The sequence below is a fragment of the Achroia grisella genome, unplaced genomic scaffold (assembly GCF_030625045.1).
Source record: "Achroia grisella isolate CSIRO2021 unplaced genomic scaffold, CSIRO_AGI_Agris_v1 utg149, whole genome shotgun sequence".
NCBI classification, from domain to species: Eukaryota; Metazoa; Arthropoda; class Insecta; order Lepidoptera; family Pyralidae; genus Achroia; species Achroia grisella.
In genome coordinates, this window is record NW_026712644.1 from 449232 (window position 1) to 476882 (window position 27651).

General features: G+C 34.2%; 4 protein-coding genes across 4 annotated transcripts; 3 read left to right on the plus strand and 1 right to left on the minus strand.

Moving 5' to 3' along the window:
• Positions 1–215: 215 nt before the first annotated feature.
• On the minus strand, positions 216–13825 carry LOC131840673 (armadillo repeat-containing protein 6 homolog). Its single transcript, XM_059188852.1, has 9 exons — positions 13589–13825; positions 12500–12649; positions 11296–11513; positions 9813–9969; positions 8347–8482; positions 6876–7149; positions 3077–3170; positions 1988–2137; positions 216–616 (listed from the first exon to the last, which is right to left on the minus strand). Exons 1-9 carry the CDS (start codon positions 13703–13705, stop codon positions 401–403), a joined length of 1512 nt encoding a protein of 503 aa, XP_059044835.1. The 5' UTR covers positions 13706–13825; the 3' UTR covers positions 216–400.
• Positions 3845–5859, plus strand: LOC131840674 (tektin-4-like). The gene is made up of 2 exons (XM_059188853.1): positions 3845–3945; positions 4574–5859. Exon 2 carries the CDS (start codon positions 4621–4623, stop codon positions 5857–5859), a length of 1239 nt encoding a protein of 412 aa, XP_059044836.1. The 5' UTR covers positions 3845–3945; positions 4574–4620.
• Positions 13826–14204: 379 nt separating the features above from the next.
• Positions 14205–18450, plus strand: LOC131840697 (charged multivesicular body protein 4b). The gene is made up of 5 exons (XM_059188884.1): positions 14205–14541; positions 15790–15967; positions 16362–16512; positions 17007–17121; positions 18023–18450. Exons 1-5 carry the CDS (start codon positions 14361–14363, stop codon positions 18064–18066), a joined length of 669 nt encoding a protein of 222 aa, XP_059044867.1. The 5' UTR covers positions 14205–14360; the 3' UTR covers positions 18067–18450.
• A 7085-nt stretch (positions 18451–25535) lies between these two features.
• On the plus strand, positions 25536–27449 carry LOC131840685 (uncharacterized). Its single transcript, XM_059188868.1, has 2 exons — positions 25536–25717; positions 26194–27449. The coding sequence occupies exons 1-2, from the start codon at positions 25700–25702 to the stop codon at positions 26539–26541; spliced, it is 366 nt and encodes a 121-aa protein (XP_059044851.1). The 5' UTR covers positions 25536–25699; the 3' UTR covers positions 26542–27449.
• Positions 27450–27651: the final 202 nt, after the last annotated feature.

Here is a 27651-nt window from a genome sequence, read left to right on the forward strand (position 1 = left end):
TAAATAAGGCAAAAAAAATTCAATAATCTAACCCAAAGAAAAAAGATTCATCGATCTAGCTTCAAAAATGACTATTTTGCATACAAACTTTCATCCCCTTAAGGGTAATATTTTTACAAATTTTGAATGTCATGTTTAATTATATTTAATCAACAGCCTAAAAAATAAGTTTCAAGCTTCTAGCTTTAAAAATGAAGATACGATATTTCCATACTTTCATCACCCCTTTCAACTCTTTTTTCGCATTAAAAACTAGCCCTATGTCCTTTCTGAGGGTCTAGACTATATGTGTACCAAATTTCATTTAAATCGGTTCAGTTTTGGCGTGAAAGCAAGACAGACAGACAGACTTAGTACTTCGAATTTATAATATTAGTAAGGAGTCGCGATAAACGCTCACTTATTTCTCAATCTCCTTTCCCTTTCCTTTCCACTGCTCTTCTAATTTTACGTCGCACTCTAAATCTCTCAAGGCGGATTTTATATCGAATCCAAAATCGTCGCTGAACTTCTTGTACGCGTCGTTTAAAAGTTCCTCGGCGCCGAGCTCGTGGAATTTTGAATTTTCATCGCGATATCTTGCCACCATGTTGCGTATCGCCCAGCACGCATTTTTCTGTAAAAAACAATGCATAATAGACTTAAACTCGTCGTCCAATGGTCGATATTCGAGCATAAATAATTTAAATTAAAATTTTGAACATTATTAAGGTTCTATTGTCAAAGTATATTTTATTTACTAATTTAATGTATTTTTTTTTTCATTTAATAACATATCATGATACAGTGTAATATCTCTGAGGATGATGTCCGGAAATCGATAAAGTGGCGGAGAAAAATAAGTCAAGCTTACCCCTCCACCATGTAGGATATATAGGTAGAAAGAGAGAGAGAGATGTAATGTATTTTTTGCAACATACTCATGAATACAAATATTTGTATAGAGCTAGGAATCGAAGTTGCGACCATCTGAAGTAAGGCGGTGTGCCAACCGCTAGACCACCGAGGACGTCAAAATCATTATTATGTAACAAAATTATAATCTACTGGCGCTACCTAGACATTATAGTAATATTCCTTAGTCTGTAGTAACATCTTATCTAAATATATATAACTCAAAGGTGGCTGACATAGTGATCTATCAACACACAGTCCAAACCACTGGACGGATCGAGCTGAAATTTGGCATGCAGGTAGATGTTATGACGTAGGCATCCACTAAGAAAGGATTTTGACTCATTCTACCCCCAAGGGGATAAAATAGGGAATGAAAGTTTGTATGAAACTTTGTCAATTTTAAACCGATCGGACTGAGACTGCATGCATAAAGCTACTATGACGTAGGCATCCCCTAAGAAAAGATTTTGATTTGAAATTAACCCGAGCGAAGCCGCGGGCAAAAGCTAATTAATATTATAAATACGAAAGTTTCTTAGTACGGATGGATATTTATTACTTATTCACGCAAAAAGTACTGAACGGATTTTTATTAAACTTTACAGTAATGTAGCTTATACATCAGAATAACACATACACACACACTATTAATATCAAGTGGGCGAAGCCGCGGCCACAGTTAGTGAACAATAAAGTAGTCAGTCCTGAATGTAATTATATTTCGTTGTAATAATAATCATAAGTGTTATAATAATAATAATAATAATAATAATCTCAAGACAATTCACACAGCGCCATCTAGACCCAAGTTAAGCTAGCTAAAGCTTGTGTTATGGGTACTAGATAACTGATACAAATACATAGATATTTTTTTTTCGTAAATACATACTTAATATACATAGAAAACACCCAGACCGACACAAACAATCATACTCATGAATACAAATGTTTGTGCCGTGCGAGGAATCGAACCCGCGACCATCGGACGTAAAGCGGTGTGTTAGACCGCTAGACCACCGAGGTCGTCAAATTAGTTATACATAACGTATATATTGGATTGGATGTAAGAAGATCAAATTGATATATTTACCTGCACAGTGGCGTCATCTGGATGCATCTTCATAGAGCTTATTATGGCCTCGGCAGCATCACACGAGAAGAATTGCTTGGCGTGGGAAGCTTCGCGCAATGTGAGCGTTGAAATACACTTCAATGCTTGCGATACCGTTTTAGGGTTGTGCTGAATACAATAAGAACATGAATGAATGTATGAATGACTAGTTTTTTTAATACACAAAATGGTCATGAATTGACAAGGCTAATGCAACCTTGTCGAAATGTCGAAAGAGGTAAATACCTGTGTTTACATAAAATTAATCGTGTTAAAATCCGTCTAACTGACGGCCTCGGTGCTCTAGTGGTTTAGCACGCCGCCTTACTTTCGATAGTCGCGGGTTCGATTCCTCGTACGGCACAAACACATTTGGATTTGTGAGTATGATTGTTTGTATCGGTCTGGCTGTTCACTATGTATATTATGTATGTATTACGAAAAAAAACCTATTTATTTTGATCAGTCATCTAGTACCCATAACACACGCTTTAGCTAGCTTAACTGGTGTCTAGGTGACGCTGTGTGAATTGTCCTGGGATTATAAAAATTCTATATTAATAATGAGGGACTGCTGAACATCTTCGTGCTCGCCTCCAGGCGCCAACCTACGCCCCCTTAGAGGGTCCGGAAACCCTTTTTATCAGTCGTCTAGTACCCATAACACAACCTCTGTTTAGCTTGGCACTAGATAGCACTGCTTGCTACTGTTGTCCTGGGTTAATTTTCTGCAAATATATTTGAACTACACGTAATGGGGGTCGGTCTACACTGCATTTGCCTGTGTGGGGATTGTCAATAGATATCCACTGGGGGGAGAGGGGATTGTTAGCAATGGGAACTAGTAACTCCCATTGCTAACAATGTACCATGTTAGGTCGACCTCAATGTGGTTCCCCCTGGAAACCATCGTGATGAATTCTTGGTGAATTTGTCACGATGGGCTAACTGATCTGACCTCATGCTCATCTTGTCATCTTCCACTGGTGCCCCGCCAGCGTAAACCGTTAGTGCAGGCGGGTGCACGATTCATTATCATCCATAAAAAAAAAATAGATATCCACTTACTATATATTTATTTAAAATAGAAATTATTAGAGGAGCTATGAACGCTTGCATCAATTTCCTTTTCACATCGTCGTTACCAGCGAGCGCTGCTATTCTGAAAATCAGAAAAAATATATTAACATATTAACAACAGTGGGAACAATTGAAATTCAAAAATTAACACATTTTTGTAATTTTTAGAATATTAGAATATTATTTTACTATTTCTGCTTAAATATACTTAAACTTTTACACAATTCAAGAGAAAACACGAAAGGGCATTTATTCTCAAAAACTCGATCTTGATCGATCGGAATTTTTTTAGTGGTAAATGATACAGGTTGAAGGTCGACCTTCGATGAAATGTTGGTCTCGATCGGTCCAGCCGTTTCAGAGGAGTATCGTTACAAATAGTGCAAATCTAATCTCTAAGATCATAGATAGATAGATACAATTTTTATTTACGTGGAAGGCATACACACTATGTGGGTCGAGGCTATCTGTGTACCAATTGTCATCTAAATCGGTTCAGTAATTTTGACGTGAAAGCGCGACAGACAGAAAGAGTTACTTTCGCATTTATAATATTATAAGTAGGAATCAATCAATCAATAACGAGGTCATTACTAGGTCTAATGACCTAGTTATATGTTTATATGTTGCTAACAACAAACGTGTCGGTATGGCAACAAATAATATATTTAATCAATATTAATTAATAGTTCTCCATAAGAATTGGATTAATACTTGTAATTTTACATCTTGAAACTGTCATCTATTTAACATACAGACAAATCAACTTAAAGATATTTTTGAACAAACAGAATCAATAACAGGATTAAACCAGTTTGCGTTAACCAAAACGTGCGTCAAAGTACTACCAGTCGCTTGTAAGTATCGTTAAAAAAGTCACGCCATTTTCGTTTTAATTGTATACATATATTATGTAGTTGAAGAAATTTACGATAAAAACAACAAAATAGATATCTTTACACAGTATAAAATAAAGCCGCTTCAGCTATCTGTTCGATTAGATCTTTTAAACTAAGCAGCGAATTGTAATGCAGTTTTTAATGATAATAATAATAATCTCAGAACAATTCACACAGCGCCATCTAGACCCAAGTTAAGCTAGTTAAAGCTTGTGATATGAGTATTAGATAACTGATACAAATGCATAGATATATTTTTTTTTCTTAAATACATACATATTATACATAGAAAACGCCCGATACAAAATAAAACAAACATACTCATGAATACAAAAGTTTGTGCCGTGCGAGGAATCCAACCCACGACCATTCGGAAGTAAAGCCAAGGCCGCCAAATTTAGCAATAGATAGAGTAATTGAGGAGGAAAGTTTATACGTGTAATACATGTACACCCGTGCAAAACCGGGGCGGGTAGCTAAATATATAAACTGTTCGTATATTTATTTATCTACTGAACTTACACTTACACACGATAAAATGCATTAAATTCTGTATTTGTATTTAATTATTCTATATTTCCTACAGTTCTCAAAGGATAATCAGAAAAAAATAATTGCCGACTGCCTTCAAGTATGACTACTGCCCCAAATGGAGATGACCTTTCATTTGGCAAAAACCATGGCCTAACAACAGTACTCAACTGGCATGAGCACAACCGACGAGTCTTAAAAGGCGACATAATTGGCATCACCGATGACAACACTTCTATCACCAAAAACTGTGTCGTGAAAGTGAATCAGACTTCATGCGAAGATTTTAGTGACAGTACCGATCAACTGAAGCAGAGAACTAGACATATTAACTACTGGAAATCAGAATTAGAAAGGGCCATACGAGACATCGATGCTGAAATTTCAGTACTCGAAGCACAAAGACAACAAGTCAAAAATGCTATGGACACTCTTACAATACCTGAGTATATAAAAGATGAATGCATAGATTTAAGGCGTAATAGAATGCAATCCGATTTAGTATACGATGAACCACAAGACGAACTATATACAGAGTCAGCGTTGATAGAAAACGTCAAAAAGCTGCACAGAGAAATATTAAGAGACATAGAAAATCAGATGAAAATGAATGTTGCTGCGAAAAGTGCTCTAGAAAGGGACTGGAGCAATAAATATTTGGCTTTTAAATATGAAAGCGAGAACGCTGATTTGGAAACGAAATCAATTAATGTTAAGGATTCTGCAGGAGCAACTCGACTATCGGAAGGACAATCTAATGTTCAGTCGTGGGAACAATTCACTATTAATGCATTGGAGCAATTCAAGGGCGCTATCGATAGATCTAAAGAGTTGAGAAGTAAGGTAGAAGCGATATTAATAAATAGTGCGAGAGATTTGAGATCACAAGATATTAAGGTAAACAAAGCATTGAGCGAACGTATAGCTCGAACTGAGCAAGTGAAAACTGAATTGGAGAATCAGCTACGCTTAACAATGAGTAAAATTGTCGAGACGGAGAATATTCTGGAGATGTTGCATGAAGAAATTATGAAGATATCGCAACGTATTCAAGTGGCTCAAACGAGGCTGAACACTAAAAATTGTAGGCCCAACGTCGAGAACTGTAGAGAAGGCTCGTTGATCGGTTTGATTGAAGAAGTAAGAGACTTAAATGACAGCATGAGCCTTCTTCAAAAGAGATCGTTGAAAACGGAGAAACTGAGAGCGGAGCTGATTCACGAGAGATCTATTTTGGAGAATGAGATAATAGTGAAGAAGAAGACACTACATATCGATAACGAGAGATGCCTATTTTTAAGATCTCATTTTCAATCAGCTGAGAAAATGTGTGGGTTTTAAGTGTAGTTATATAAAATGTTTTATTAATATACACTTATTGCATATATTTCTTTAATTCAAACACCATCTATTCCCAAACTGAACAGAGCTAGTGCCATAGGCATTAAATAACTTACATACATTTTTAAAGATATTTATTGTATAGACATACATAGTACATGGGAGAACACTCAGCTCAATACAAATACATAAACTCATGAATAACTGAATGTAATAAGATAAACAAATGTTTGTTTTGCATGGGATCGAACCAGCGACTATCGGAAATAAATCTCAAATATTAGACTGCCGCGGTCATTATCACTTGACACCCGTAATACCAATATGTTGCCATGCCAGAGAACTCATGACCTCTTTATTGTAATCAGAGAAGAAATACAACAAGAAAAACAGTTAATACGAATTTGAAAACATAAGGCGCTCTCAGCGCTACAAGCAATCTTTTACATCAAAGTAAAATATTTGTGTGCGAAGAATATTTTTTATTATTTTTAGCCTATGTATTATTCTGATGTATAAGCAAATCTATTGTAAAGTATCATTAAAATCCTTTCAATAGTTTTTTGCATGAAAAAGTACTAAACATCCATCCATACTCTATTATAAACTTTCGCATTTATATTATTAATAAGATATATTTTTAGACACCAGTTTTCTATTGTTTTCTACCTATTTGTCATTATTGAGTCAATATATCCCAATTATAACAATTATTTTTATATTAGACTTTAATATTACAAAATTAGAGTGTATTTTTCAATTTTTGTAATCTTTGATCCAATTCAACAACCAAGTGTCAAATATAGTTATTAAGCGATCGAGTGATGTGTGATGATGATGAGACATGTGATGTCTCTTATCCTGAAATTTCTCTACCTAATAAGAATACTACAACCGAAACAGCTTACATAGCAAGCTTGATGCCTAAAACAGGTGAGACTGAGGTAAATTTTTCATCAGATAACCAATTTTTTCATACCATCTCTAGCATGCTATAATACTAAATAGAAACTTACAGTGTACAAGCATGTTGTGCAATATCTTCTCTTTTATATTTCAGTAAAATTGTGAACAACAAAAGACTAATGCCATTGTCAGCTACAAGACTGCATAGCTCGTATCGTACGAGTAGTGAAGATATTGTTTTAAGAGCTTCAGCTATTGCCTCTTCTTTGTCGCCTTCCGGTATTGTGTTTTCTTCGTCATTCTGTTTATCCTGTGTTTTGTCGCCTTCGGGTATTGCGTTATCTTTGTCATTCTGTTTATCGTCTTCATTGACGTCTGAATTCTCTGAAATATGCATAATTTAAATAAAATAATAATTGATGGCTAAAATTGAGGGGCTAGGTGGTTTAGCGGGTGGTGATGGTTTAGTGGTTTCCAATTGTGGGTTTGATACCTCGCTCGGTAAACGGTATTCATGAGTATGATTGTTTGTATCGGTCCGACTACTTTCTATGTTTATTATGTATGTATTTACAAAAGCTTGGGACTAGACTAGACTAGGCACTGTGTGTTGTCCTGAGATATTAAAAAAATAAAAATCATTCATTGATAATTTAAGAGCCACGCTCTTGTCGGTGGAGCACTTGCGAATTTCCACGATCTTCCATCATGCTCTTTAAGTGTTGATACGACACGGCTCCCATTTTGTCTTTAATTTGCTCGATGTAGCTGTGCCTTGATCTTCCCCTCCCTTTCTTTCCTTCTATTTTTCTCTCAATAATAATTTTCATAAATTCATCATGCCGTATCAACATTCTAACATTTTTCGTCTATAGGAAATAGACAAGGAAAGTAATAATAATAATAACCGACAATTCGCACAGCGCTGTCTACTCCCAAGATAGGTTGAGTTTAGGTAGAAACGTTGAGTTATGGCTATTAAGACAATTGATACAAATACTAAATACATAGATTTTTGTTAACGCATACATACAAAGAATACACCCAACAAACATTGTGCGAGGAATAGAACCTGCCTTCATTGGAATTAATGCGGTGATCTAAACCATTAGATCACTAATGCCGTCAAATCACAAGGGTCGTCCAAATGACTTTTTTTTCGGACTACTCTAATGCTGTTGGCCGCAGCTAGCCTTTACAGCTTCACCGGACGATAGGGGGCGAGTGCAGATGACACTCCAAACCAAAGGAAGGACTTATGGTGCGGATGAGGGCCAATTCCACGCCTGACAGATACGACTTTAGTCAAGGGCACAGCTAGGGGATCGAACCTCGGGTCAGGGTGTCGTAATTGAATTGGACGGGAATCGATCTGAGGGGTGTCCAGAGGACTAAGATGTTATGCCTTTTGTAATTTCACCTTACCTTGCCTAATCTGCACCTTATAACCGAAACACAGTTTACAAAGCAAGCTGCTTGGTGGCTGAAATCAGTAAGACTGCGGCAGACGACTTTTTACTTCATATAACTCTGGTTAACTTAAAGACTTAAAAGAAAATTTTATAAAAACCAATTTTTTACCTTTCAATAAAATTACGAGGGGCAACAATGATGTAGTGGCAAGCACCTTCGCATGTTCATGCGCCTTTCCAAATTGAACTCTAACGTCATCGTCTACAGTGAATTTTCGGATAACCCGCATCGCTGCAACAGCCACCTGATATATTTTTTTAATGATAGTTAATAAAAAATCAAATTGGGCGTAATTTTGCGAAAGTCCATTTCACTACTTAATGGATTTATATTATTTTGTTTAATTCCGCTACAATTAGCATACTCTTGAATTTCTCCATCTATTGCTAACTGCATTAAAATCCGTTACGTCTAAGCGAACACACAAAAACATATACAGTAAAGGCTATATATGTACTATATAAAATTCTTGTGTTTCGTGTTTATACTCCTCCGAAACGGATTAACCGATTTTGGTGAAATTTTATGTGTATATTCAGTACATCTGAGAATAGGTTTGTAACTAATTTTTATACCCATAAGTGTTAAGGGGTGGCTCACACCAAAAAATAAATTTCCCATTTCTTTTTGACAATATTTTTTATTATGTGGCATTATATGGCAAAAAGACATACAACCCTAAATTTTCACCCCTCTACCCCCATTTTTTAATAGCAATTTTAATTTATATGGCAAAACAACGTTCCAGGGGTCAGCTAGTATATATGTAAGATTATGAATATAATTGAGTATCTAATATGATCTATTTTGTCAATAGCGCCATCTAATATTTATAGACCGAACCACGTTGTTTGTCATAAGATAACCATTATTCCGCTTCTCTCCCTACTACACTAACTTCGGTCTATAAATACGGAGGTCGGTAGTAGAATAATGCTTTTTGGTTGGGTGAGCCGCGGCATTCAGTCGACGAGCGCAGAGCGTGCCGGTTGTGGTTTGGATACTAAAGTGAAATGTATTATGAATGGGTTCATCCCGGTCTTAATTGGGCCTGGGGGGAAGCTGCAAGTAGTGAAGGCGAGTGTTAATGCATTCTAAAAGAGCTCTTTAAACCTACACCCGTGTCACAAATCACAGGCGCTGCTTGGGTTCTCCCTTGCGGTACCCGGCTTCAAAGCCTAAGTCATCATCTTTTACAAGTGCTCCTTACATATATATGGTGGTATTAGATTAGGCCAATGGTGAAAATTACATTTTAATTAATTTACATTATAAGTTTGAAGATTCACTTCTAAAAGATTATACCTCTATGTGTGTGTATCAAATACATGGCAATATGTGTAATGATTATTTTATTGATTTAATGTATTTGTTAAATACATTATATACATAATTTAAAAAATATATAAGCATTCACTCCTTAGTGAATGCTTATATATATTTTAAATTATGCATATCTATATAAAATATAAATGTATTTCATAATGTCATTTCATACTCCTCAGTTCCCACAATTTTTGTAAAAAGGTGTACAAACTTTTTGCTTTATGTATTAATATGATAATTAATATTACCTTAACATCTTTCCTGTACTGCAACAGAGTCTTCAAATTCTTTGAAATATTCTTTCCAAACAATCCTTGTCTATTCATTTCGTGTTTCGTACAACAATGATATGTCCACTTGAGCGTTGATATTAAAACTTCACTGGAATCTGTGTTATCTAACAAACTAAAGAACAGTTTTCATTACAAAAAATAAAAATAATCATTATTAAAATAAACTCGATCCAAGCACTTTTGAATAGTTATATTTTTTATTCTACCACTCATTCGGAATGCAGATTCATCACAAGAAAAATGAGCAAGAAACTTGTGTGTTACGATAATCAATATAGAAACTGCTAAGCACTCATTCTTAGTGCAATCAGACAATATTACCAGGGCTATTATATTCACATTATCCTTAACGATAATAATGGTTTGTAGATAAAATTTAAATTTATAATATTTTGTAGATAAACTTAATATATACATTATTTAAATTATTAACCGGGTCTTAACACGAATAATTTTAAAGGTATTATTATATTATATTTACCTCTCTCGACGTTTCGACTAGGTTGCACTAGCCGCGGTCACGAGCTGACTGGAGCAACAGCGATGTCGGTAGGTGACAGCAGTTTTTTCTACATCTACCGTCACAAGATTGTTTAACGAAAGATCGAGAGTTTAAGACCCGGTTAATAATTTAAATAATGTATATTAAACACGAAAGTTTAAAATTAACTTAATATACATATATTAATTTTAACTTAAAATTAATAAATTTTAAGTTTATCTTAAAACATTATTATTGTTAACGAACTCTTCAATTTTATACTATGCTTTATAATAAAGGAAATGTTTTATACGACTGCTAAATTTACCATTCTAGATAGCCCATCTAGCCTAGGTCGTCTCCGGGGCGGATCTATCTAAGGGCTTTTTGGGCTGCAGCCCAGGGCCCCGAGGATATAAAGGGCCCCCAGACTCCACTAAAACGATATATAGAATATAAAAAAATATATAGAATGTTAAAAAACCTATCATAAGGTTGGCAACCCTGAGGTCAATCAACCCATGCAAGTGCGCGTCTATCGAAAGGAACGGGGAATTTCTGATCGCTTGTTTTTGGTCGGTGTATTTTTTTAGTTGAGTAATATTATAGGTAGGCCCCAAGTAGATTCAGCCCAGAGCCCCACATATTCACGATCCGCTCATGGGTGGTCGAGCAGTTTAGCAAATCGCCTTAGTCGTACGATTCCTCATGCGATATAAACAATTATATTCATGACTATGACTGTATTGGTCTGGGTATTTTCAATGTGTTTACGAAAAAATAAGTAAGTTTAGTATTTCTGTTTGTAGTTTAGCATTCATTGTACAAGTTATGTTTAGTTTAGGACTAGATGGCACTGCGCAATTATAATGGGTTATTATTATTGGTTACAAACAAAAACTATGTGTCTGGACTCACAATTTGTCAGTTTCAGTATTTGTTCAGAAAATTCATTACCTTATAATTAAATCTATTCCTTTCGCTTCAAGCAAATCTGGTTGCATATTCATTAAAGAGGTGAGTGTATTCAGAACGCTGACAATAAATCTTCCATCTGCTTCACTCGCATTCTGTAGATATATTTTTTGTCTTGCTTCTAACAAGTCTATCAATATTGTATAGGCACCTTCTTTGCCAGCTCTTACTCTGTGAGCTATGTCTTTTTTGCATTCTGTCTGTAAAATATTAAATATTGGTTTTTCAATGATATTTGTAGGTGTAATTGCAGAAGACAGTGAAACTTACTATATATTTCTTATGACCTTTATAATTTGTACTTCACAAGTAAAGAATTTTAATTTGGTAATTCAATGTCGTTACACACTATCAGTTACCCCGTTTATCCATACATATAAATAAAATTGGAGTGTCTGTTTGTAATATTGAAATAACCGTTTTTTACTACTTGCATATGAATATTAATTAATATTTTTTTTATTTTTTGTCAGTCTGTCTGTTCCGACTAATCTATAAAATGGCTGGACCGATTTTGACAGAACTTTTGTGGCAGGTAGCTGATGTAATAAGGAGTAACTTAGGCTACTTTTATTTTAGAAAAATAAAGTTAAATTCCACGCGGACGATGTCGCGGGAACAGCCAGTAGGTAATAAAGATATAGTAAATAAAAGGCTTTTTTTATTATCTTGAATGACAAAAAATTGACTGCCTAACCTGATGGTATGTTGCAACCATCGCCCATAGACATGAACTGTAGGAATATGTTATCTTTTTCTTCTTTTTTGAAATAGTTTAATGCTGTTGGCGTGTTGTATGCAATTAAATAAATAAATCATTATTCAATTGCAAATTAATTAATTAATATAACTTTATGTATGAGACTTCCATATATAAAATAAATCTGTAATTAACTTAAATTGGCTATCAAATCAAAATATTTTTATTCATGTAGGTCTATTACAGACTCTTATGATATGTCAAATATACTATCCAGAGTGTTTCCGAGCTAAAACAAACTGACAAGAAACTCAGCTCTAAATATTTTCAAATGAGCTTGTACATGTCTACATTAAAATAAATACATTTTTACCTAATTCACACTAGGTTATTGAAAAAAATATATAGGTTTTTTGGTTTATTGTATGCCATAAAAAACTTTCAATTTCTGTGTTGGAGAGTGTTTGGAATAGTTTTATCAATTACCTTGAGTGCATCCAACTCTTGTAGAACTGCCTCATTATCATACTCAGTAGCACTGCACAGATTTCTTAGTTTATTCACAATTGTGGTCACTGCATGCTCTTCACCAGATCCCAGTGCTAGATCTTTGATTATGTTTGATAAGTCAACACCCTTAAAATGGAGATATTAAAATAATCTTACTAATATTATAAATGCGAAAGTGAGAATGGACAGATGTTTGTTACTCTTTCATGCAAAAATACTGAGCAGAATTTGATGAAACTTTACAGTAACATAGTTTATACATTATAATACATAGACTATAATTTAAGAAGATATTATGTAAATTCGGCTAACAGGGTTGAATGGAAGAGAAAAACATATTATGCCAATCACAAATAAATGGGATAAGGAAGAAACAGATGACAATTATTTAAATTGGGTGATATATAATGATAAGTGTGATGCAGACAAAGTTACGTGGGTCAGCTAGTAATATATTTTAGGACAATTCACAAAACGCCATCTAGTCCCAAGTTAAGCAGAATTTGTGTTATGGGTACTAGACAACTGATATAATTACATAGATACATTTTTTTAAATAAATAGGTACATACATATTATACATAGAAGACACTCAGACTGATACAAACAATCATACTCATGAATACAAATGTTTGCACCATGTGAGGAATCGAATCCGTGACCATCAGATAGTATAGTGGTCACTAGACCAGTGAGGCTAACTATTAATTGAATTGCACCATGACAGGTTGACCTCCATGAGATTCCACTTGGCACTACTATTAATTTCTGGTGAATTTGCCACAATGGTTTAACTGACCTGATATCATCCTTCACTGGTACCCCGTCAGTATAACCCATTGGTACCATTCTATTATCGTCATTAAAAAATCTATAATTATTAGAGAATACAATGATAATTTAATTTACTAACTATGAAATAATAAGAATATAGAGAAAAAAAAATTGTGATTCATCACATCGACTATCTGCCTACAATTAAGCACGTGGACATTTTAAAAACTAAAAATAATTAAAACATAAATAAGTTCATAACATCAGGCTAAGGAAAATTATTTTATCTACCTGAGCCTGGAATTGAGCAATAGCTTCTTTTACAGCCTCTTCAGGGGTCATATCGAATTCTTCGATATTCTCCTTAACCACGTCGTCGTAAGTCTCCTGAGTTATAACACGGACCATTTTTTCAATTATTTGCTATATTCTTGCTTACACAGACTGTGTAAATCTAATTTTATATTTAAATTTTTAAAAATACTAACATGCGGTATGCAATTTTGATTGAAACAAAATAAATTGTTTGAAATTGTTTATTTACTAAAATGACAATCAATGTCAATGTCAAATATATTTGAAATTTGACAATTCACAGCTGGTGAAATACAGATTATATTGATAAAACAAATAAAGGCAGTAGAGGTGTGTTTTGAAGCTCAAATTATGCACTAATAAAAAAAATCTGTATCTACATCTGTATAAATATAAAATTATCGTATTAAATATAGTTGATACAACAAATTATTATTAATTTCCTACAGAATCTTTTCGTAAGAGATAAATTAAATATCACCGAATATTGAAAATATCAGAAATTTTGAATTATTCAGTATTACGTTTTTTGTTTTGAACGTGTACAAGATTACAGTAAGAAACACAGATACAACAATAATCTATGAATCACAGACTCATTTCATTTTCATATATGACGCATCAATCTATACCTATCATTTTCGATTGTTCCAAATCTTTATTAAAAACAAGTTTTTGTGCGTAATTATAATTTATAATTGCGAATATATTTTTATTCGTATGCTGTAGGTAGTTCTCCGTATTGAAAATGAGTTTCCTTGGGAAAATATTCGGCGGGAAGAAGGAAGAAAAAGGTCCAACGACCCATGAAGCAATACAAAAATTACGTGAGACCGAAGAGTTGTTGGTAAAGAAACAGGAATTTCTGGAGAGGAAGATTGAAGTAGAGATACAGACAGCTAGAAAACATGGAACAAAGAATAAGAGGGGTATGTAACGTGCAATTTGTAGAACTTTATAAACAGTTAGATAAGCTAATAGATTTATTGTGTAGTTTGAAATGACCTTGTTAATAAATACAGATGAATTCATCGTTTAGAAGTACATATACGGTATCCCTATTTTAGAAATCGTATATCGATTGTTAAGGTGTAGTTTTATATGCATGGATAATCTGAATGAATTATTTGAATTTAGAATAATCTTTACATAATAAAGTTGCTTCCCCTGCCTCTTCGCTTAGATATTTTAAACTACGCAGCAGGTTTTAATGCAGATTTTAGCAGTACATAGAGTGATTCAAGAGGAAGGTTTACATGTATAATACATGTACACCAATGTGAAGCTGAGCGAGTAGCCAGTGATATTGAAAAGAAAAATTTTGTCATATTTCATATTATATGTCATATTTTTCACAACAATATAAGCAAATGAAATTTAATGTGGAAATAGATTATATTCTAAGCACACACAGGTAATAATTTTCCTAAAAAAAGCATATAAAGTTGCAGGCAACCAATAGAAGCATACAAGCGGGAGTGTCAGTCAGTCTGTCTGTTTGTTACATTTTCGTTACTAAATCTTAATGAAATTTGATGTGAAAATAGATATCCCGAGGCTAGTTACATAGTCTCTCTTCTATTGAGTATGTATGCAGACATGGTCCAATTATATCCATGGGGCCACATAACATGAAAAATAAATCATCATCTGCTTCTTCCTTTTTTTTATTATAGCTTTAAACTTCCACACAACACATATTTTTCTGACATACATATAACTATATGGTTTTATTTTTCTTGTTATGGGGCCCCCTCGGATAATTCTTTTACTATTTTTTATGTCATCGACCCACCTTTTTCTGCCGCCCTACTCTTCTTTTGCCAATCGGGCCCAGCCATTTTGTTATTACAATAGTCCATCTGCTTCTTTCATATCCCATTTATTTGAAGTCGTTGTAATCACTGTTTGCAAGTCATTTAATTTTTTACTCACTTCATTATTTACTTTTAATCATATCATCTGTTTGACCGTCCATCCATCTCTTTTTCGTAGTATCTTAACTGTCCTACTGAATTTGCCAGGATGGACTGACTTGTTGAGTTCATGCTCTGTTGCATTACTATACTCAACATCTGCCTTGCAATATAGTATTAGCGCAGATTGGTGTACCATTCCATTGTCATCCATTATTTATTACTGTATTATTTTTTTAATTATTAGTATATTTATTCCAGCGGCCATTGCTGCTCTTAAACGTAAGAAGCGCTACGAGAAACAGCTCACCCAAATTGATGGCACTCTCACACAAATAGAAGCACAGAGAGAAGCATTAGAAGGTGCCACTACAAATGCACAAGTCCTCAACACCATGAAGGATGCTGCCAATGCAATGAAATTAGCACATAAAGATATGTGAGTGGTTTCTTAACATTTTAACATATAATATACAACCATGACTGTTTTATTGGTTGGGGTTGTCAGAGCTATTGTTGACAATATATTGAATGAATTGAAATGGCATTTTTAGGTAGATATTTGAACATTCTACACTCACAATTATAATCAACTTAATATAAAATGAACTTGGGACTAGATGGCGTTGTGTGAATTGCCAGTGTTATTAGTTCTTAGCTGAACCCGCGACTTTATCCGCGTGGTATTTGTTATTCCTTCGATTGACATTTCTAATCTCCTTATTGTAATGAACTCAACCTACACGATTATTAAATAAAAGAAAAAGGTTAATTTTAAGTAAGTATCATATCATATCAGGAGAATAATATGTTTATCTCTTTCTTTCGTATAGTGATGTGGACAAGGTGCATGATATAATGGACGACATTGCGGAACAGCACGACATCTCGCGTGAAATCACCGACGCCATCAGTAACAACGTTGCCTTCTCCAACGACGTCGACGAGGACGAACTGGAGAAGGAACTTGAGGAGTTGGAACAGGTGTGTTCATATTTATACCAGAGGCGACGGCTTCGGTGGTCTAGCGGTTTAGCACGCAGTCTTACTTCGGATGGTCGAGAATTCGATTCCTCGTACGGCACATATGTTTGTCCTGAATATGATTGTTTGTATCAGTATGGGTGTCTATGGATGATACACCCGCCTGTGCTAATGGTTTACGCTGGTTGAGTACAAGTGGAGGATGATAAAATAAGCCGTATTGGCAAATAACAATTTACAATGATGATTTCCAAGAGGAACCGCTTAGAGGCCTTGGGTTGGCTTGGGTTCCCCCTGAAAACCATCTGGTCAATTTGTTACGATGGGCTAACTGACCTGACCTCATGTTCTTATTATCCCCCACTATTGCCCGGCCAGCATAAACCGTTAGCGCAGACAGGTAAAATGATTTCATTATCATCCTTAGAAAAAGTTCTCTTAATCGAGACCATTTGATTTGCCTCAATATTAATCAGGATCTTTTGTACTTACAGGAGGATCTGGACAAAGAGATGTTGGGTATCAATGTACCAACGGACAAGCTGCCCGATGTACCGACGTCGGAGCTTGTTCACGACAAACCCAAGCCCAGCAAGGCTAAGCAGACTGGTGAGTAATTCTTACTAACGGGAACTAACTATTTATACCTATTTACTTATTATCAAAATGACCAACGTATATATATCACTTATAATGATAAAGAGTATATTCACAATAACGAGATAAATCATAATATACTGAAATTACCTTAAATAAATTAAAAAGGATTATGATTATATCTTAAATGGTAAATGTTCATGGCAAAAGTAGTGCATGCACGGGATTTTCATTTAATGTTAGACATTTATAAAACTAAACATTATTAACAAACTGACTTCTTAAAATTTAAAAAAGCCTTGCTAGTGTTTCAATTAACTTTATAACTTTACTAGCTGTGCCCGCGACTTCGTCCCGTGAAATAGTGATTTTGGATAGCATTTTTAATTATTTAGGCTAATTATGAAAGCCTAGGAAAAATGTTTAATTGTTCTAGCTTAAAAAAGACGAATTTCCTTACAAACTTTCATCCCCTATTTTATTTTACGCCCTTAAGGCAAAAATTTTTACCATCCAACTTTGAATGTTAAATTTATTTATATTTAATCAACAGCCTAAAAGAAAGTTTCAAGTTTCTAGCTTAAAAATGACGATACTATCATACAATCTTTAATTTCCCCTTTCAATCTCTTACAATCCTTTTTCGCATTAAAAAGTAGCCTATGTCCTTTCTCAGGGTCTCCAGACCCTATCTGTGTTCCAAATTTCATTTAAATTGGTTCAGTAGTTTTGGCGGGAAAGTGCGACAGACAGCATTTTTGCATTTGTAATATTAGTAAGGATTAAGAATTGAAGTAAATGATATTTAATGTATGTAAATAGACTGTTGTGGACGGTAGGGAAAAAAATACTTAACTGACTGTCAGATTTTTCTATCAGTAACTTTACCTACGTTTTTATCTTTCTCTTGCAGAGGACGACGACGATTTCAAAATGCTGGAGTCCTGGGCTACATAGGTGCGATTTAAACTCGTTTATAAAGACATCTCTGCTTTTATACGATGTTATTTTTGACATCGGCAGAGCGTGTTGCGTTCACACACATGGCCTATCTGCATTACGATATTTTATCGCAACTTGCACATAGTTTTCCGCGGCAAAAATTATGTATTTTCTTAAAAAACTCAAAAAAAATCGCAGTGCGGGATACAGGATCAAAATTTCACCTGTCATTTCAACCAAATTCGTTAAATAATTAACGAATTTTGTTAATTAGTTAATATATGTTTTACTTAATTAACATATGTTGTTAATTAACGAATTTTGTTGAATTATATATCTTAATGTTGGTTTAACTTCATTTTGTAGTATGGCTTCCATTGTAAAGGTTGTAAATTTCGCCTTATTTTATTTTACTTTTACTGCACTTTAAATAAAAATATGTAAAATTATAATTATAATATTAATTAATAGGTGAATAAGTTACAAAACACAACAACATTCAAATTAAAAAGTCGGTTTTGACGCTAATGACGTCGCTAAGAAGTCGGTGTCAATAATGAGAAGTTACTCACCTATTTTTTTTTATACTCCGATGGTGTGCAAAGTAGTATACAGCCCACCTGTAAATGGTTATCGTAGCCTATGAACGCCTGAAACACCAGGGGTGTCACGTGCGTTTTGCCTTAATAAACCTTAATATACCTTTCTTGAAAAAGCTATAGATTAACAATGAAATAGATTTTATATATAATTTCTCTCACCTATTCCTCACGCAGTTTTTTAATATCGCTTGAAGGCAATTCTTTAAAATCATTGGCTAATATTTGTCCAATATATGCATATTGGACAAATATTAGCCAATGATTTATATATATAAATTATCCGGAAGAAATTATCGAAATGATGGTGGAAATCGTATTTTTTATTGTATATAATCTAGCAGTACCAGTATGGAAAGATAAGATGAATATGAGGTCAGGTCGGTTAGCCCATCGTGGCAAATTCACCAGGAATTTATCACGATGGTCTCCAGAGGGAATCTTGTGAAGTCAAACTGACATGGTACATTGCTAGCAATAGGGTTATTAATCCACATTACCAACAATACCCATCCCTACACCAGAATGTATTTTTTTTTTGATGATTATGGAATGGTGCACCCGCCTGCGCTAACGGATTACGCTGGCGGGGCACCAGTGGAGGATGATAAGATGAACATGAAATCAGGTCAGTTAGCCCATCGTAACAAATTCACTAAGAATTTATCACGGTTTCCAGGGGGAACCGCGTGGATGTCAACCTAACATTGTACATTGCTAGCAATAGGGTTATTAATCCACATTACTAACAATACCCATTCCCCCACCAGGATGTATTCACCATATTACAATCCAATGTATGATTCAGAAATATACAGATTTAAACAACGACTTTGCATTACTATTCAGAGTAAGAGGATTAGAAAATCCCCTATTTAATATTATAACCCTATTTTTCTAGAAATAGTTGCCGGATGTCATACAAATTGAGTTAGACTTAAGACTACCATTGTACTTGAGGTGTATTGTGTGAATGCAACATCGTATCAGTTTTGTGTGAAGGTTGCTCGGATAACTGTCTCTCAAGAAGAAAAAAAATTGCTCTTTTAAATAATTGTAACTTTACATTTTTAAGTTGAAACGTTAATACAATCTACCAACACTAATAAGTCAAAACATTAAATATACAATCCACTGGTCAAACTAAATAAGATTAAATCAGTCGTAGTGATTAGAGCAGTCCCTATAAGCTCTCGTTCATGACTGACGGATGAGCCAGTCACCACTACGCTCGATCGTATTTTAGGGGGCCCAATAACCCGAATAACAGTCATTTCAATATATTTGATTTATTAAAAAGTACTCTACTCACATCCCAAAGTCTATAATATGCATATATTCGACGGCCACAGTGGTCAAGCGGTTTAGCACACCGCTTTACTTCGGATGGTCGCGGGTTGTAAATATTGTTAACTTCGCACGGTGTAAACATATTCATGAGTATGATTGTTTGTATTGGTCTGGGTATTTTCTATATATATTATGTATGTAGTATTTATACCAGATGTCTAGTACGCAAGTAAGTAAGCAGAGCTTGCTTACCGTGGGACTAGATTGAGCTGTGTTAATTATCCAGTTATTTATTTATAGATTTTCACGAGTATAATTGTTTGTATTGATATTGTATTTATATTAAATAAATATCATGCAACCTTCGCACAAAATTGTATTGTATATATTCAACAATTAATATTAAATCGCATATATATACTATTAAGGTATTTATTGCATTAAGCACTAATATATTTTTAGTTAAAATATTGAAAGTGATATCGGTTCATTGGAGGTTGAATATATTGTAATCTTATAGTTAATTAAAAATACAGTTAATTATCAGGCTGCGATAAAAAGTAACAAGTAATGTCACGCCGCGTTCTCGAAACCTTATTCCATACTAATATTATAAATTAACGACCTCGGTGATCTAGAGGTTTCGCGCACCGTTTTACTTCCGATGGTCGCGGGTTCAATTCCTCGCACGGTATAACCATTTGTATTCATGATTATGATTGTATCGGTCTGGGTGTTTTCTATGTATTTACGAAAAAAATATTTATCTATGTATTTGTATCAGTTGTCTAGTATCTATTTAGAAACAATTGAAGTGTTTTTTATTGTGAATTTTTGCGGTTTAGAAAACTAAAGGTGACTGAATGCGATGCGGTGCGGTGCGGTGCGATGCGTTAAGATGCGGAGTGGAATTTCAATTATGCTTTTACCAATAGTAGAATAACGCACCGCATCGAATCGCATTCGATCGCGTGCGTTTAGTTAGTCCTATATTCTATTATCCTATACACGCAGCGTGGCATCTCCTGTTAATTAATTAGCTGTAGTTAAATATTTTTATACTCCTATTGTTTTTTCTCCCCTGTAAAAGTTATACTCTACTAGATTTTTGTTTTTAACATATTTTTAAGTTCAACATCTGAATTTATATAATTAAAATTAATTATAATTTGTATAGTTTCTGTCTGTAATAGTTTTGTTCTATATTTGTTTTATTTCTGTGCAGTGTGGCTCGCAATAATGTAGTAAAAATGATGGCATATGAAAATATAGTAAAATATATATTGCTTAGAATGTTTAGGCAGTAATCAAGTTTTAAAGAGATTGTGAGCAGACGAACATATACTTTAACGTCGAGGAATGAAGTGTCGATCAACTATAACAAGGATTATATTCTTCTTATATATGAACATGAAACGTTGCTTGTTAGTCTAGCGAAAACTCTAGAACGGATGGACTAATTTAAGTTTTGAAATATTGGTAGATTTCGAAGGAAGGTTTAAGTGGTGGTAAAATATTAATAATAGAAATTGCATGGAAAATAGTAAAAACAAATTTAGTTTCCCACACAAACTGTTCGTAGCTATCAAACCGTTCAGAATTTATTAACGTAATTGATCTTCAAAAAATCTTTGTCATATTATTTAGTTCCGAGGCGGAACAGACTTCCGGGGTCAGCGAGTAAACATGTGAAAAATTAATCATTGTTGAAAATATTATTGATATTTTATTTAATAAATTGTTTAAACATTTCTATTAGGTGTCTAGTACCCATAACACAAGATCTGCTTAACTTGACACTAAATAGCGCTGTTTGAATTGTCCAGGGTTATTATTATTGTTTTAATATAAGGAATATAAAAGCATATGAAGGAAATAGAATGAAAGTAAGGAAGAAAATTGATTTAACACATTTTTCGCACATGTGAGTTTCTAAGTACTTGGTAATTCATAATGTTTTTTTTTAAACTTCTTGTGTATCCGTGTTGTAGTTGATTGGCAGCTTAGAAACTAAGTAAGCAACGGTTTTTTTATGTAATTTAACGTCTAGTGCCTCTTTATAGGAATGCGTACATTTTTAAAGTTGTAAACACAGTTGTATAATATGGTAACAATAAAACATTTTATTTAAACTGTCTTTTATTGCTTTTTCTACAATACATAGTCCATTTTTCAACAGACTGCTATATATAAACTTCAACTCAAAGACGCGCGACACCTAACATAGCACATTTTATCACGCCGCATTACTTTCGATGGTCTCGGGTTCGATTCCTCCCACGATCCAAACATTTGTGATAACGAGTGTTTGTATTTGTATAAAAAGAAATACATTTGTCATTTCAAAAACTGCAGTGTATACCCTAAAAGCATTGCTTAGCTTGGAACTAGATGGCGCTGTGTGAATTGTACAAGATTATTATTATCTATGTTTTTTATTGTTACGTCCTCGAAATAATAATCATTATTATCGTCAGCCCACTGCTGGACATAGGCCTCTCCCAAGGCACGATACTGGGTCCGATCTTCAGTCCTTCTTTTCCAGTTACTACCCGCAACCCTACGCATGTAGTCACTCCACCTAGCTGCGGTGCGTCCTACTCTACGTTTGCTAATTCGCGGTCTCCACTCTAGAACACGCCTACTCCAGCGAGTATCAGTTCTGCGACAGATATGACCAGCCCTTCACACTTCAACTTGCAAATACGAAGAGCTATGTCGGTGACCTTAGTTCTCTGGCGTATTACTTCTTTCATCTATACGTCTATATATATATAAATAAAATTGGAATGTCTGTTTGTAATATTGAAATGATCGTTTTTTACTACATGCATAAATACGGTACATACACAAAAATAATATTTTTCACAATTTTTGTGTCTGTCTGTATGTGTGTTTGTTCCGGGTAACCTCTGAAATGGCTGGACCTATTTTGACGGGACTTTTTAATAGCAGGTTGCTGATGTAATAAGGAGTAGACTACATTTATTTTAGAAAAATAAAGTTAGTAAAATAATAACAAATTATTATTAGTATTGAAATAATAATAATAATTTGTTATTATTTTCACTGGGTATACTTATTAGAATTTGACGTGCCAGGAGGTGAGAGCCCCATATCTCGGATTGATTTATTTTCTTATCAGATTTTACCTCACTAAAGATAAAAAATTTAATAAAACCACCTAATGAAAAATTATAATCGTCCTATTATAATAAATAGCAAAAAATAATAAACAAATTAGCTATAAATGTAGTGAGGCCTTTCTTGGCAGCTATTTCATACGAGTGGAATATATATTGTTGCAAATTACCAATTGTGCCCACTTCAAGGTGGAATATAGTGGGTGAAGGTTATCTAAGGATTTTATCTTTCAACTATAATTTCCTTGTGTACTTTTTACATCATTTGGTATTCCAAACCTGATGGTCTGTGGACAATCGACTGTAGAAAAATAGTATTAACTATCTTTTGCCCGCAGCTTCGCTTGCGTTAATTTATCCCCTTTGGGGGTAGAATTAATCAAAATCCTTTCTTAGCGGATGCCTACGTCATAACATCTACCTGCATGCCAAATTTTAGCCCGATCCGTCCAGTGGTTTGGGCTGTGCGTTGATAGATCACTATGACAGTCACCTTTGAGTTATATATATTTAGATAGACTGCAAGAAGTTTATGCAAATAGAGAAAATTTCGTCAACTTATTTTGTAAACTGTTTTTCGGTTTGAAGAGAGCGAACCTAGGCGAGATAAGGTAGTGAAATTACGTGATAACTTAGATCTGAAGGAAACGTATGAATCCAAACAGATGCATTGCGGTCGTCGTATAGATGATAATGGAATGGTGCACCCACCTGCGCTAACGGTTTACGCTGGCGAGGCACCAATGGAGGACTTATCCTTATCTGATGCTTCACTACTCATATAATTTTTTTTTTTAATTTTGTTTTACTGACATTATTTCTTATTAACATATTGACTTCAGCTGCGATTTGATACAGCAGAAGTTTTCGTAGGGCTATTTGTGTTTCACTAGGTGTTTATTATATATTTATATAGATGATACACATATACATATTTACATTGTTTATATATGAAATAATTTATATTTATATATACATATATGTTATTTTTATATCTTTATATATAATAGATATATTTTATGTATTTACGAATTTATAGACTTATGTGTTATTTATCTTTTTTAAATTTATAGTTAGGACAGTAGCGTATCGTGACAAATTTTGCCGGAATTAAAACGATGGTTTCCATGGGGCATGTGGAGGCGTATTGTTATTATTATATTTCTAGCAATGGGATCCCTATTCTTCGTCGCTCCTGTGTTTATTCCCTCTTCCCAAGCCTTAACATGCCAAACATTGTTTACACTTGCATAATGGTTACAAAATGATTACATACTACCGTAAATCATCATGCCAACCCTTGATTGTCATTCAGAAGGCGTGCTTTGTATCTGTGAACAGAATATATCTAACGACAGTAAAATTACTTTCGCTTGCGGGTGTATTCTGGTAGAGAATTGTCGATAAACATAAATAGCATCATTACATAGTATAAAATAATGTCGTTGTCGCTGTCTGTCCCTATGTATGCTTAAATCTTTAAAACTACGCAACGGATTTTAATGCGGCTTTAAAAGATAGAGTGATTCGAGAAGAAGGTTTATATGTGTAATACATGTACACCCGGGCGAAGCTGGGGCGAGTAACTAGTTGTAGATAAAAGGAAAAATATTAATATTTTTTACTGAATGATAATGGAAATTGAATATACGTTTTATCGAAATTAATTTCGTTACATAATGTATTTGTATTGTTTGTTTAATTCCATTATCATTAGCATGTATGAGACCACAAGTATTCACTGCGGAAACCTAACCACCGCTACAGAAAGTATTATTAATGATCAAATTTTGACCGTTAATTGATTTGGTACATTATTAGCAATGGGGGCAACAGTCCACAATATTAACAAGACCTCTATGAATATTATACATACATTTATTAAAAAATGTTAACGCAGGCGGGTGTACAATTCCACTATAATCAATTATAATATAGAATCACCTGTAAGAAGCAGTAATTATGATAGACGACTGAGGCTTTGAAGCTGGCTACCGCAAGGGAAACCCCAAGTAGCGCCCGTGACTTGTGACACGTGTGTAGGTTTTAAGAGGCCCTTTTAGAATGCATTAACACTCACCTTCACTACTTGCATCTTCCCTCCAGGCCCAACTAGGACCGGAACAAACCCATATGTAATATAATTCACTTTAGTATCAAAAACACAACCGGCACGCTCTGTGCTCGTCGCCTGAATGCCGCGGTTCACCCAACGAAAGAGGATTATTCAACTACCGACCTCCGTATTTATAGACCGAAGTCAGTGTAGTAGGTCGGTCTATAAATACTAGATGGCGCTATTTGCAATATTTGTAATAATCTTTACATTGGGTACTTCATTAGTACTAAACACAAACTACCTTCTTTTGATATCTTTTTAAAATATCGGATTTTTTCTACAATATTGATGTGAACTCTAACACACCCAAACCGATATAAACAATCATACTCATGAATACAAATATTTGCGCAGTGCGAGGAAGCTACACGATAATACTATCGATGTCTCAGAATAAGTCCTCTCGTACGCTAATAATATTCTGCAATGAGTTCTTAAATTAGGCGGCCATCTTCCTTAGTGGTTCAGTCTAGCGACTAGTTAGTTAAGTGATCGACATGAAGTGCTTTGTATTGGTGAGTTAATGATTATTTATTTACTTTCGTAAATAAGTTTGCTATTGAAAACGGTTGCTATCGCCCAACGCATTTCTTATTTTCTTTTCTTTCTTTCTTAAGTGAACTTCTTCATGCTATATAGTAATTAATCTAGTTTGCAGTTCGGAGTCCGGAGTTTTCATCACCTGACAGGGTGAACAGTATACATTGAGACGCACAGTTTTTTTTTCTATCTCGCCGAATTTGATCTTAGATCATAGGCTCTAAATTATTTTGACTAACCCTCTAGCAATGAAAGCTCCGATAACATGCAAGTAATAAAATACTAAAATTTATGTAATGTAATTTATGAATAAGAACTTAGATCATAGATTCTAAGTTATTTTGACTAACCCTCTGGCCATGAAAACGCCGATAACAAGCAAGTAATACCATACTAAAATTTATGGATAATAAAAAAAACAAAAATTTCTGAAACTTCTAATTTATTCCAGATAACTCTCTTTATTTCGGCACATACAATATCAGCCACAATAGACTTAGGACAGCTAAAGGAAAATGCCGCATCGAAAATACAAACACTACAAGATCAAACAGCCGAGGCTCTTCAAAAAGTCACCGACAATATCGACTTTGGAAAACTGATACAAACAATAGTCCCAATAGTGGAACATCATCAGAGAATCTTCCAACAGTACCAGGATGCAGTGGAAAATATTCCAGCTGTCATACAATCCCAGGGGGAAAAATTGAGAGTGTATTATCAAAAATTACATGGTCTGAATGGGAAGGATTTGGTTCGTGCATTTGATTTTGGTGTGCCATGGCCGGCGTTGAGGTGATTTTTGGTTAGAAGACTAGTTTATCTCACTGGTTTCATATGTTATACTAACATATGAAACATAGTGAATTTGCACAGTAAGGAATCTCTTATTGGAGAGGTGCTCACTCTTGTACATTACATTTACCTTATTACTATTATGTTTTCCTATGTGTGTGTACAATAAAGAATAAAGAAAACAGACCAAACAGCCACGGCTCTTCAAAGAGTCACCGACAATATTGACTGATACAAACAATAGTCCCAATAGTGGAACGCCATCAGAGAATCTTCCAACAGTACCAGGATACCGTGGAAAATATTCCAGCTATACAATCCCAGGGGGGAAAGTTGAGAGTGTATTATCAAAAATTACATGGGCTGAATGGGAAAGATTTGGTTTGATTTGCGTACCATGGCTGGCGTTGAGGTGATTTTTGGTTGTAAGACTAGTTTATCTCACTGATCTTTTTAGGGATAAGCTCGCTCTTGTACCATTTACCTCATTACTGTTATTTTTTTTCTATTTGTTTGTATAGTGTTATTAATATTATAAACGTGAAAGTTTGTGAGTATGAATGTTTGTTACTCTTCCACGGAAAAACTACTGACGGATTTTGTTGAAACTTTATGTACAATAATATAGCTTATGCATCAGAATAACATATAGGCTATAGTTTTTATTGAAGTTTAACGCGGGCGAAATCGCGGGCTCAGCTATTAATATTTTAAACGTGAATGTTTGTGAGTATGGATGGATGTTTGTTACTCTTTCACGCATAATTTACTGACGGATTTTGTCGAAACTTTACAGTAATATAGCTTATACATCAGAATAACATATAGGCTATAAATTACATGCGGGTGAAACCGTATATTTAGTTGTGTTATATACCTTTAAATGTAAACAGACTGTATTCTTGCGATAGATTTTAGAATAATTATTTACTTTTATTGTAATTAAGGAATCTTAAATATTAAAATAATTTTGTTATTCACAATGCGTTTTATTTATAAATATGAGGAATTTCATAATGATAAGGTGCTTATATAAAAGTAACGATGTTTTCGTTGTCTGTGGGTAATATTAGTCCGCGAGCTAGATGCTTTTTTCGTCAATTATTTGCTCTCG

Excerpts from the sequence above, each read along its gene's own strand:
- LOC131840674 (XM_059188853.1), top strand. The coding sequence starts at position 4,621 with ATGACTACTGCCCCAAATGGAGATGACCTTTCATTTGGCAAAAACCAT.
- LOC131840673 (XM_059188852.1), bottom strand. The coding sequence starts at position 13,705 with ATGGTCCGTGTTATAACTCAGGAGACTTACGACGACGTGGTTAAGGAG. Across the intron at positions 12,650-13,588 it reads TTGCTCAATTCCAGGCTCAG|GGTGTTGACTTATCAAACAT; the intron begins GTAGATAAAATA and ends CTCCATTTTAAG. Across the intron at positions 9,970-11,295 it reads GGAATAGATTTAATTATAAG|TTTGTTAGATAACACAGATT; the intron begins GTAATGAATTTT and ends ACTGTTCTTTAG.
- LOC131840697 (XM_059188884.1), top strand. The coding sequence starts at position 14,361 with ATGAGTTTCCTTGGGAAAATATTCGGCGGGAAGAAGGAAGAAAAAGGT. Across the intron at positions 15,968-16,361 it reads AAATTAGCACATAAAGATAT|TGATGTGGACAAGGTGCATG; the intron begins GTGAGTGGTTTC and ends TCTTTCGTATAG. Across the intron at positions 16,513-17,006 it reads AACTTGAGGAGTTGGAACAG|GAGGATCTGGACAAAGAGAT; the intron begins GTGTGTTCATAT and ends TTGTACTTACAG.